This window comes from Saccharomycodes ludwigii, chromosome IV, assembly GCF_020623625.1.
Source record: "Saccharomycodes ludwigii strain NBRC 1722 chromosome IV, whole genome shotgun sequence".
NCBI classification, from domain to species: domain Eukaryota; kingdom Fungi; phylum Ascomycota; class Saccharomycetes; order Saccharomycodales; family Saccharomycodaceae; genus Saccharomycodes; species Saccharomycodes ludwigii.
The window spans coordinates 481,921-494,428 of NC_060203.1; the positions used below are offsets into that span (position 1 = coordinate 481,921).

At 30.5% G+C, this 12,508-nt stretch overlaps 7 protein-coding genes across 7 annotated transcripts; 3 read left to right on the forward strand and 4 right to left on the reverse strand.

The window, feature by feature from the left end:
- Positions 1-274: 274 nt before the first annotated feature.
- MRP20 (mitochondrial 54S ribosomal protein uL23m) lies at positions 275-1,075 on the forward strand (the record flags this gene model as incomplete). Its single annotated transcript, XM_046077847.1, has 1 exon — positions 275-1,075. The coding sequence occupies one exon, from the start codon at positions 275-277 to the stop codon at positions 1,073-1,075; it is 801 nt and encodes a 266-aa protein (XP_045934237.1).
- A 649-nt stretch (positions 1,076-1,724) lies between these two features.
- On the reverse strand, positions 1,725-2,597 carry SCDLUD_003277 (uncharacterized protein; the record flags this gene model as incomplete). The annotated part of the gene is made up of 1 exon (XM_046076661.1): positions 1,725-2,597. The coding sequence occupies one exon, from the start codon at positions 2,595-2,597 to the stop codon at positions 1,725-1,727; it is 873 nt and encodes a 290-aa protein (XP_045934238.1).
- Positions 2,598-3,006: 409 nt separating this feature from the next.
- ISN1 (IMP 5'-nucleotidase) lies at positions 3,007-4,458 on the reverse strand (the record flags this gene model as incomplete). The annotated part of the gene is made up of 1 exon (XM_046077848.1): positions 3,007-4,458. One exon carries the CDS (start codon positions 4,456-4,458, stop codon positions 3,007-3,009), a length of 1,452 nt encoding a protein of 483 aa, XP_045934239.1.
- Positions 4,459-5,272: 814 nt separating this feature from the next.
- Positions 5,273-6,907, forward strand: PNS1 (Pns1p; the record flags this gene model as incomplete). Its single annotated transcript, XM_046077849.1, has 1 exon — positions 5,273-6,907. The coding sequence occupies one exon, from the start codon at positions 5,273-5,275 to the stop codon at positions 6,905-6,907; it is 1,635 nt and encodes a 544-aa protein (XP_045934240.1).
- Positions 6,908-7,101: 194 nt separating this feature from the next.
- MTR10 (mRNA transport regulator MTR10) lies at positions 7,102-10,035 on the reverse strand (the record flags this gene model as incomplete). The annotated part of the gene is made up of 1 exon (XM_046077850.1): positions 7,102-10,035. The coding sequence occupies one exon, from the start codon at positions 10,033-10,035 to the stop codon at positions 7,102-7,104; it is 2,934 nt and encodes a 977-aa protein (XP_045934241.1).
- Positions 10,036-10,669: 634 nt separating this feature from the next.
- Positions 10,670-11,020, forward strand: SME1 (mRNA splicing protein SME1; the record flags this gene model as incomplete). The annotated part of the gene is made up of 1 exon (XM_046077851.1): positions 10,670-11,020. The coding sequence occupies one exon, from the start codon at positions 10,670-10,672 to the stop codon at positions 11,018-11,020; it is 351 nt and encodes a 116-aa protein (XP_045934242.1).
- A 263-nt stretch (positions 11,021-11,283) lies between these two features.
- On the reverse strand, positions 11,284-12,231 carry PET123 (mitochondrial 37S ribosomal protein mS26 PET123; the record flags this gene model as incomplete). Its single annotated transcript, XM_046077852.1, has 1 exon — positions 11,284-12,231. One exon carries the CDS (start codon positions 12,229-12,231, stop codon positions 11,284-11,286), a length of 948 nt encoding a protein of 315 aa, XP_045934243.1.
- Positions 12,232-12,508: the final 277 nt, after the last annotated feature.

A 12,508-nucleotide genomic window follows, 5' to 3' on the forward strand; every position in this document is an offset into this window, starting at 1 on the left:
CAAAACTTGCTCGTATAAAATGCTAAATGTTTATTATGTTAGAATACACCGCAGGGTCTGTGTGCCATCTGAAAGCTTTTAGGCAGGGTAAAATAAATTTTTTTTTTTTTTTTTTTTTTTTTTTTTTTTTTTTTTCTGAAAAAGAAAAATGAAAAAATAACAATTTTAACTCATTCAAAAATATTATCTTTATATTTGTTATAACAATCTCATTATAAAAAATTTAAAAGAAAAAAAAAAAAACTTAAAATCAAATTTTTTTTTTCATAGAAAAATGCCTCGTTTCACCCCTTCTATTAACAAGATTCTTATAAATGACATTACGAAAAATTTAAGTCATGTTCAACTCAACAAAAGTAATAATATCAGAAGTTTGGCTACTCTGACTGAAGAACAAGTTGCACCAACTATTCCAAATACTGCACCCGACTTGGAAGATTTGGGTAAGCCAATTAAGTTGAATGCCAAAATTTTAAAATTTACTGAAAGCTCTATAGCTAAAGATGAGCCACATTTCAAAATTGGTGGTAAGAAATTGTATTTGCCGACTGCCCGCATAATTTTATTGAGATCAAACGCCAAACACACACCATACCAAGCCAAATTTATTGTTCCAAAATCATTCAATAAATTAGACTTAAGAGATTACTTATATCATGTATACGGCCTAAGAGCTTTCAATATTACTACACAATTATTAAATGCAAGATATGTTCGTTCCAATGTTGTTTCACCACGTTATAGAGGTCCACAAATCAAAAAGATGACCATTGAAATGGATAAGCCATTCATTTGGCCCGAAGAACCAGTAAAAAATGATCCATGGTTGGATTATGTTAGTAAAGAATTATCAAAGTATAGGGAAGAGGCATCTGTTAGAATCGGTAGCGATGAATATAAACCTGGAAAATCATTTGAAAGTGTTGTTGGCCCATACGAGCCTATTGCTCAACCTTTTGTTCCTAAATTTTTACAAAGAACCTTTTTAAATGAAAAGAAGAAAGCTGAAAAACTAGCTATTGAAAGTGAAAACTTGAATAAGATTGAGAAGCTTGTTTCCCAGCAGAAAATCTAATTTTGAGATGGAAATATATGCCCATATCTATGTATGTTTTGTGTTGGTTTTTTATTTTAGTTTGCTTTTTTTTTTTTTTTTTTTTTTTTTACAATCTTTTTAAAAATTGTAGTTCAAGAAAAAGGGAAAGAGGAGAATCAAGTTTATGTATGTTGATTTTATAAGAACCTGTATATATAAAAGCTTTGTATAATGTTTAAACAATGATAAGCTAAAGATTAACAATAAGACAATAAAATTTCACCCTCCCCTTTCCTTATAAAGATTACACATATATTTATGGATAAATGAACATCCTATGAAAGAAATAATAAATAACGAAAATTTCAATTGGAATTTAAATTGTTAATAACATATATATATATATATATATGTTATAATAATAATAATAATCCTAACCAATATATAACCCATAATAAAATTCCAAATAACCTATTATAACATACACGTTTAAGTATATGCATAATAATAATAAAAAAAAATCCTTTGATATATACATATATGTATATAAATAAAATAAAAGAATCAATAAATCTTTCCCCTCAAAATATATATCTAAACCTAATTGATTGCAAATCCTAAAACATAAGTTCCTCAACTTTTTTTCTTTTTTTTTTTTTTTTTTTTTTTTTCTCTCCTAAAACCAATTTCACTCATTTTTTTTTTTGTTATAATTACCAAAGGGCTCAGGTAAAATGTCCAGTAATAAATCATATTGCTCATAAGCTTGCTGTTCTCCATTACCAGTATCACCGTTAACATTGGAATTAGAATCAAGCTCATACTTAGTATTGTTATCATTGTCCGCATTGGAATAATAACCCCAAAATAAACTAGTCCATGATTTTTTCGTTTCTTTTAAATTGGGTTTGTTCTGTGGACTACTACTTTCCATACCATTATTGGAAACACCAGTAGAATCTCTAATAACATCGTCATTGCCAATAAAAGTAGCAGCACCAGGTCTTATAATATTAAATAGTTCATCTTTATGTTTAAAGATAAAGTGCTCAAAAGCATTAGTAAAAAACAATAAATACTGGAAAAAATAATTTAGCCATGAATTTTGAATTTTCTTACTATTTTCAACATTATTAATCAAAATATATTCTTTAACACAATTATTTAATAACACACATGTCAGGACAAACTCCAATTCATCTGCTAATATAAAAACAAATGGCTTTATAAAAAAATAATAACTTAAGTAGACACTCCAATATTTTAGTATAATATTTTTCTTTTTAGCAGAGTTATTATTATCTAGTTTGTCAGTTGATGTGGCAACAGTGCTAGTACTTGTTGTGTGATCAGTATACTGATTAGAATACCCTAAATAAGAATATATAACAGATGTCACATAATGATTAGTAGTGTTGGCCTTTGGCTCTTCCTGATTAGTATCATTGTGCAAAGCGCCAGTATCTGGTTTATCAGATGTGTTATTTCTCAAGGTGATGATTGTAAAATATAGAGGTAGAGCTTGTGATATTAAAATATTAGTTAATTTAACAAGAAGCATAGTGCGATGGTCTTTTCAATATGATAATTATTGTTGTTGTTCTTATGACATAGCACATCTTTTTCCCCCTCACTGCTAGCAAAAAAGTGTTTATATATATCAATAATGGCAAAAAAATAAAAACAAAAAAAAAAAAGAGAGATTAATTTATATTTGTACATTTTACCCCAATAAAAAGATAATGTATAAGGCCTTGCAGTGTTTTCTGAGCAAAAGCATTTTTTTTTTATTTTTTTGTTTGTCTATTTATATAATTTTTATTTCTCCCTATTTTAAAGGGGCTGAAAGACCATAAAAAGGAACATGATTAGATTTTATTATCTGTCTTTATCTTTTTTTTCAGTCTTTTATATATTGAAAAAAGTAATCAATAACAATTATAAAAATAACCCTTAACAATTATATAAAGTCACTTCTTTTTACTTTCTTTTCCCCCTTCAATTTGTGTCAAAAGTAAATCCAACACATCCACAGTCTCTTTGGGACTAGCAATCCATAAAGTACATCCAGATAATCTTGCTTTGAAATCATTAGCCGATCCCATTGGAGCAAATTGATCGCCAATGTGTAAAGTCTCCGAGGGTTGGATTGCTCCACTCTTATTTTTATTATCAACTTTTTCATGAAAGTATTTTTGTAAAATTTTTAGCCCCAAATCTTTCCCCCCAATATCGCACCAGCAATCATTTCCACCATCAAAACAGCTAAACTTAACTCGATTCGCCGGTGGAAAGCGTTCCAGATGTTTCTGTACAGTTAAAACCATCTCTTCTAATTGTTCTCTCTGGAAAGTCAATCTTATCATTTCCCCAGCATTTTCTTTGGATTGAATGTATCCAGGAACAATGCCAACTGCTCTTTCCTTTCTAATGATTTTTGATTCTTTAGGCAAATTCAATTTTTCCTTTAGTGTTTCAAATAAAATTTCTGCCAAGTCTAATGTAGCATTCATGTCACGAGCAGACCATTTTTGCATACTTTCTAGAAGCCAGTCCGACTGTGGAGTAATCTTAACAAAATGGCCCTCAACACTACCAGCATTATTAGTCTCCGAATATTGGAACAGATAGTTGGATTCACCACCCATAATTAACAAATTTTTTTTTAATACTGAATCCATACCAATATCATTTTGTAATAATTGAATCAACCCGTACAATCTTTCTTCATATTTCTCAGGCTCATCATACCCAGCGGCAGTTACTATACCAATTTTCACCCCCAATTTTAACAAAGAAATTATCCGTGGAACAACCCTGTTAGTTGTTGTAAGATTACCACCATCCTCATATAAAGTAACGTCTCCATCAAAAGTTATCAATCTTACGTCATTCTGAGCAGTACCGAATTGCAAAATCTGAGCAGTGTTTAAAATGTGTCTAATATCGTTAAAACTTGGTGAAACAAACCTCCTGCAACTAATTTTTTTTTTGGAATCTTCCAATATAAAAGCTTTAGTTAAAGGTAAGCCAGTAAACATAGGTCCGATGGAAGGTACTAATTGATCCAATCTACTTTGTACGTCGAAAACACCACTTTTTTGGAAATCTAGAGTAAGGGAATCTTCTTGTTGCTGTTGTTCTGTTTGAAATGGATCTCTAATAGTCAAGTTTCTGGAATTACTTAATTGAAGTTTTTCCCACACCAAATCTTCGATATCTTTAAATATTGATAAATACTTTTTGTGGGCTGCATTTGTATTAGAATCAAGTTTTTCATCTTCGTATTGGGAGTTGTTATTGTTTACCGGATCGACAGAGTGTAAAACAAATGGAACAGCTAATAAACCCTTTATCCACTCAATAAACTCGTCTTTTCTGTGTTGTTTAAGTTGGTATTCTATTCTGTATCTAGAAGACATAATAGTTGTGTTGTTTTTTTCTTTTTTTTGTTGTTTATATTGAAATAAACATTTAGCAGTGAAAACTAATTTGTTTTGACAGCCTGAATAAAAACAAAAACAACAACAACAAAAAGGGTTGACTACCACACCACTACAAAAATTATAAGTTCGCCAAAGTATTAAATAATTTTTATTATCCGCGTGCCAGCGAAACTTTCTATTCATGTTTTCTGACAATATCACATGACAATATCACATGACAATATCACGTGCCAACATCCGTACACCACAAGGGTTGCAATGACGTTGCAATAAAATAAAAAGAAAACCGTCTCTTGAGATCCGTCTCTCTTTCTCTTTTTATTCTTTTCCGCACTATCATTTATTTATTCAGTAAAAGCCGATAGCTAACTCTTTTCTTTTTTAATTCCGAATTGAAGCCAATTTTTTTTAGACAAATAAATGTGGCTGAAATAGTCTCCCTTTAATTAGTCTCTGTAAAAGTGTCACAAATTAAAAATATTGGTAAAATTCAATTAAATCAACAAAAATAGAAAAAAAAATGGAAAAAAAAAAAAAAAAAAAAAATCACATCAACTTTTTAAACTCTCATATATAAATCTGTCGTGGTTTTAATTTTAAAATATGTAAACCATTCAATTATATTCTTTTCTTTCTTTCTTTCTTGTCTAACACTATCCTGTTTTACTTACCCATTTATCTCAAGGAAAAAAAAAAAAAAAAAAAAAAAAAAAAAAAAAAAAACAACAAAAAATTAAATCTCCCTTAAATAGTACAGTGTGGAGTGAAAATAAAAAATAAAAAATAAAAAATGTCATCTGATCCTCCTCCAACATACCACAGGCCAGAAGAGCCCCCACAGCCTGCTCCAGCTGCAGCAACACAATCTATTTCTAATCAAGATTCTACTTTGAACACAGAAAAATACAATGAAAGTAATAACAATAATAACAATAATGAACAATACCATTTTCGTCAAGATCAATACTATAACTTGAATGCCAAAGGGGAAGGCGCACCAATAGGCAATTCCTTTGAAGAAATATTTCCCGATGATAAACCTAGATTCAATGATTGGCCTTTTACCATCTTCTTTGTGCTCAACTGTTTTGCATTTGTTGCTATCGCTGGTCTAACTTTACATGGCTGGAATTCAAGTTATTCTGCCACAGGTGGTAGTATCTATGATGGGCAAAATACAGGTACTTTAGATACAAACGCTGCCATCTTATTGGTTTTCTCCTGTACAATAGCTCTTACTTTTTCCATATTGGGATTTATACTATGTAGATGCTACCCTAAACAATTTATTTATATTGGCATGGCTATTAACATAGCTAGTTCTTTAGGTACTGCAATCTGCTACTTATGCTTGCACTATTGGTCTGCCGGAATAGTTTTCATTGTTTTCACTGCTCTCACACTATGGTGTTACATTGGAATGAGACATAGAATCCCATTGGCTGTTGCTATATTAAGAACTGTGATGGACGTAATTAAATGGTATCCGTTCACTATATTCACCGCTTTCCTTGGTTCCATCATATCTGCAGCCTTTGCATTTTTTTTCAGTTTGGTTGTTGTTGCCTGTTACATGAAATATGACCCTAAATCTAACAATCCCGGTTGCAATGCAGGTGGTGGCAGTTGTAGCAACAGTAAATTGATCGGTATGCTATTTATCACTTTTTTCTGTGGCTTCTACATATCTGAAGTTATTAAAAATGTCCTACATAGTACCATATCCGGTATCTACGGCTGTTGGTATTACATGGCCAAGAGCGACCAAGGCCCACCTAAATGGCCCGCTTGGGGTTCTTTTAAAAGAAGCATTACTTATTCCTTTGGTTCAATTTGTTTTGGGTCGCTAATAGTTTCCATAATTGAAACCTTTAGGGCAATTTTGCAGGTTATAAAAAATGTAGTTATTTCCGGTTCGCAATGGGCCCAGATCGGATTTATGATAATTGACTGGGTTATTGGTTTTTTTAATTGGTTAGCATCTTATTTTAACCACTATGCCTATTCATATATTGCCTTGTACGGCAAATCATACTTAAGGTCTGCTAAAGAAACTTGGAATATGATGAGGGAAAAAGGCTTTGATGCTTTGATCAACGATAATTTGGTCAATATTGCAATTGGGTTGTATTCTATGTTTGTTTCTTATATGTGTGCTTTATTTGCATTTTTATATTTGAGATTTACTAAACCTTCTTATAATTCGTCTGGTGGGTTTACTGCACCATTAATTGCTTTTAGCTTTGTTATTGCTTTGCAAATTTGTAACATTATCAATGAAACTATAAGATCTGGTGTGGCTACGTTTTTCATTGCCCTAGCCAATGACCCTGAAGTTTTCCAAAAATCTTATCCTGAAAGGTTTGATGAAATATTTAGAGCCTATCCCGATGTGTTGAAGAAATTATCTCATCAAAACGTTTAAAGATTAATTTATTTTTATTATTGGGGTTTTTTATATATATATGAACAAAATTAATTAAGTACATAATGTTCTTAGATTACAAACCTATATTTTAATCTTTATAAATATTGGAAGAAGAAAGAGAAAAAGAAAGAGAAAAAAAAAAAAAAAAAAAAAAAAAAAATGACTATGGGGAAGGGAAAAAATAACGGCTTTTAATTGTTGTATAATCTAGACGAAACCCATTTTCTTCTGTACCAATTAGTAAAATCATAAATACTGGATTTTAATTTCCTAAAATCAGCATATTTTATACTTTTAGATATATTATCTAAAAAGATAGCCTTCTGCTGAGGATCAACAGGATATTTCAATCGATCCATCAATTTACTAAACCATTCTAATAACAAACTATAATACTTTTCATTACCACTAGAATGTATTAATTTGATAAAATCACTTAAACAATTGGTAACTTCAATTGATTCATCTTTACTAAATTTAAAAATTAAACCATTAATTAAGATATTAACCAATTGCGGTCCCTTGTTAATAAATGTTGTCAATACTTTCTCCTTCCATTGTGGTGGTGTTGTCTTAATTGTTAAGGAAGAAATAGGTGGGGTATTAAACCCCCATAAAATAATATCATCTAAACAACGTATTACCAACCCACATGTTTCAGAATCATTCAACACAGTGCATGTCTTTAAAATAATCTCTACAATCTGGTCCATCAATCCATAACTATTAATGAACTCTTCTGGATAAAACATTAATGCGTCGCTAACCATCAGGAAAAAATCATATATCATATCAGAGTATTGCAAAATTATTTTGTCGCTATCAGCATTGCCATCGTTTTGTATGTCCAATGGAATTTTGTTAAAGTTATTCATAAATGTAATGCACTGCTGACAGGCAAATTCCCAGACAGCGCTTTTCACCTGAGGAGAAATCGTCGGGTATGAATCCGTATCACCAAAAATAGCAATAATAGACCCAGAACACCATAAATAACAGCTCAAGCCAGTAGTGGAAAACCCATGTGCTATGAACTCTACAATGCTTGGCAACAATGGCTCCATAAAGCAATTCAAGTTTGAAAACAACTGTCTAGTCAATTTCATTCCACGCTCCATAACTACGGAATTGTTGATGAATTTGGTAAAAATAGATTTTAAACTACCTTCCCACAGCTGTTGAACTATAACAACGACTGGGTCTGTGGTTTTGGTATCGGTTGCTTCTGATCTTGGATAAATCTCAGAAAAAATACCGTATAGCAAATCCATTTGATCGGCAATTTTGTTGGATAAATCAGAAGTAATTTCATTAGCGTTACACATCTCGTTAAATGGTGGCAAAAATTTAGATAAAAATATGGCCAAGTTCTCTGTCAATTGCTCCACAGGCAACTGGTTAATAACCGAGCTCAAACCTTGACAAATTTCAAAATTAGATTCTACATCAATTAGTGGAGAAACTTTGTAATATAAATCCATCAAGTCATTTATATGAGGACTTAGCAATTCTTTACAATCTTGACAAAAGAACATTAATGCATGGGAAGAAGCATTTAAAATATCAGGATCATTGGCGCATGAATCAAATGTCCTATATATATAGCTCAATTGCATTCCCAAAAATTTCGGATGATTATTAGTCCATTCAGTATATCGACCCAACACTAAAATTATAGAATATTTAACCTTTTGATGGTCAGGCAATAATTGGGTATTATTTTCGTCAGAACATAGAAATGGGATGATTTGTGGCAATACTTGGTTTTCGCTTCTAGGAACCTCGTGAGCCATGGTTCTTAAAGCAAATAAAGCAGCCTCAACACTCTGCCAATGCTTGAAATGCTTCAAAATTTCCAAAGGTTGAGTAAGAGCGACAAGCGGACCAACCACAGCCGTGCAATCTTTCAACACATCGCCCATATCGTACCTAAAATCTTTAAATTTATCCTCTTCCTCTTTGGAATCAAATTTATCTTCTGGATATTTCAAATGTTCTATGATACCAGTTAATAATTTTTGATAAATATCCATATATTCCTTTTTTTGAGAAGAATAACGTGGTAGCACCAAAAATTGCTTCAAATCAAACCAAAATGGGAACACATATTTAACAATATCCAAATCTTGATCAGAAGAACATGTTAGAAACAGTAAAACCTCAACCAAGGGTCTAAAAACATTTGGGGTTTTGGCAATAAAAACACACCACGCTTCCCCAGCCTCTACAAAAACTCTGGTCATTGCATCCAAAATGTCAGGATCAACCCTGTTGGCAGGAACTGATAACAATGCATTATTTAGTTGAATTAGATTGTTGTATAAAGACATGATCATATCCTGGTTTGGAATATCTCTAGTTTCTCTCAAAATAAAAATTAAACAAGTAATGGCGCCTTCAAAACTATCATTATCAGACTCATAATTATTGTACAAAGTTTGGAAAATCAAATTCATCAATGGCTCCACAGTGATTAATTGTTCAATAGGAAATTCGCCTGACCATGTACTCAAACAACTTAAAACCAATTTTGGCGAGACACCGTTGGAAGAGCAGTCAATTAAAAATTGTAAAACATTAATCGAAATGGCAGAAATCAACTCATGTATTCTCGAAGTGAATTCATCCTCGGTTAAAGTTATGCCTTTCATATCCAAAGTTTCCTCTGGCAAAATCTTTAAAAATTCTAATAATCTGTCGGGTTCATTTAGAAGATTTGTAATTATTTCTTGAACAGGTTTTTTCCATGTCACGTACTGGATAGCAAATTTGGCTAAAGAAACATATAATTGAATCATGACCACTTTGTTGAAAGTTGAGTGGGAAACCAGGTTTAACAAGGCGTATTTTATTTCCTCCATTTCGTTTGGTTCTAATTGGTTTAAGTCATATGTGATTTTATTTCTTAATGTTTGTGCTGCAAATATAAGCATACTAGAATCACTGGTGTTTTCTTTTTTGTCACCCTTGCTGGTATTTAGCATTTCTAACATTATCCTCCAGGACACATGTTCTTTTTGAACACCTTCTAGATAATTTAATGCAACTTTTTTATCATTTTCAGAGGATACAGATGAATTAATGCAGTTTAATGATTCAAAAATATTTTGTTTTATACCATCCATTTTATAAAGTTATTCGATCACTGTTATTATTTTTATTAGTGTCTTAGAAAACCTTTTGTTTTTTGTTTTTTGTTTTTTGTTTTTTTATTTTACTTTATTAAATTACTGTGTGTAGAAATTGTGTTTGAAAAAAATAGCATATGTTTATGTATGTATTAAAAGCAGGAGTAATATCAATAGCAAGTGTGTTTTATTTATTAATTTCTTTTTATGAACAAACTTGAAAAGAAAAAAAAAAAAAATTTTTTTTTCTTTCTTTTTTCTTTCCTATAAGAATATTTAATAGTTTATTTAACACGATACGTTCTTTCCTGAGGAACTGTTTTGCTAATACCCGGCTATTCAGTTTTCAAGTTAGGTTGAATTAAAAATTACGTCAAAATGCAACTTTTTCTATTTAAATGGCCGGGCTACCAACAAAAGGTCATTTCACACGGGTGCAATGTCTCATCCAATATACTACCGACGGACGCTCGGTATCAGGTATAACACGGATCAATTTTTTTCATCAAATTTAAAAAACAAATAAATAAATAAATAAATAACCTTCAATTCGTATTTTTTTTTTTCCTTCTTTGTCAATATAAGCATATTCGATAGAATCAACCTTAATCCAGAACAACTCTAAATCAAAATGTCAATGAGACCGCCCATTAATTGTTTGTTTGACAATTTGCAACAACAATCTATAGTAACTTTTTGGTTATTTGAACAATTGAATTTCAGAATAAGAGGTAAAATAGCCGGATTTGATGAGTTTATGAATGTGGTAATTGTTAATGCCGAAGAAATACCTATAGATAAAGAAACTGGCAAAGAAATAATTACAAAGGCCAAAAAATTGGGCAGGATATTGTTAAAAGGTGATAATATAACGTTAATAACAACTAATAATGATACTGTCAAAGAATCTCAACCAACGGATAAAATAATACAAAAACCAAAAGATACTACTAATAAAATGGTAGGCACATTGGAAGGGTAAAAAAGACTTACAAAAAAAAAAAGAAAGATATTTGCATTATCAATGTTAGAAACGCATAAAGACAAGGTAGTATACGTATGTTCATTTTTATTCTGTAATATATACAGACAGTCTTTATTTTATGATATATATATATATATATATTTTTTTTTTTTTTTTTTTTTTTTTTAATTAAATAGAAAATAACTATGTACATGTCAAAAAAAAAAGAAAAAAAAATTAATCGAAATCAACTGTCTGCTTCCATGTATGAATTTAGACACTTATTTTTCTTGTTGTTGATCAGGTTTCTTTTGATTATCCTTAATTGAGTCACCATTCATATAATTAATAACTTTTGGTAGACCTACATAATGGTTTGGACCCATGGTGCCTAGTAATTGATTAACGATTCTAGTCTTAGTCTTAGTAGCAGAGTCTGCAGTCAAATCAGTATTACCAAACAAATTAAATTTAATTGCACGATCAACGGCATTTTTCTGGCTGAAAACATTATCGATTTTAGCAAGTAACTGTTCTTCAGTAACAATAAAATTCGATGAAACATGATACAATTGTAATAACTTTTCTAATCTTCTCTTTTTGGCCTTGAAAATAATAATTTCTCTATTGTATTCCCTTTTCAGTTTTAAAATCTCTTCTTCTTCCTCAGTTCTAGGTCTCATGAATGGCAATGGCTTTCTTTTATTTGTATTATCATCTTCTGGAATAAAGGACAGCATGTCGTGTAATGTAGGTGTGGTAAGATTGTTTTCAATACTACTACTTTTTAATAATTTTGTTTGTTCATTCTTTTTTCTTTCTTGTACAATTTGTTTCTTTTCTTCCAAAAAGTTTTGCAATTTTATTAATCTTTCTTCCTCCTTACGTAAACTGCTGGCCAAATATTCACGACGTAAACTGGCCATAGAACTTTTAACTTGTGCCACTGTGCTCTTGTTAGAAGTCATATTGTCGCTATTACTTTTTGGTGGTGGAACGGTTTTTCTAATTTGTGATTCAATCTCAATGAATTTCATTGGTGGCTGGTTACGTTGAATGCCTTGTGGGTGTGGAATATTTTCAGCATATCCAGATTTACTATTTTTCTGCTTTAAATTCTCTTCCATTAAAATATGTTTCTTCTGTTTCATTGTTGGTGTCTTCAAGATTGGACGTATTTTTGGTAAAATACCACTTTTAAAACCAAATTTAGCTATGCCTTTGCCCATTTTGTTTTAGGTTATATTGTGTATATATTTCTAGTTTTATTTGTTCAAATTTTTCAGTAGAAATGCCTCTAAAAAAAAAAATTAAAATAATAAAAATAAAAGAATAAAAATAAAAATATAAAGAGAATAATAAAGTTTTCAAAATCTTTAAATGGAAATGTTATAAAATGAAAATTAAAAAAAAGTTTGTTTGATTTTGTTAATATATAAAAAATAATTAAAAAAAATTTTTTTTTTTTTCTTTCTTTTCATTTTTCAAATATCTCACTCGTATCAT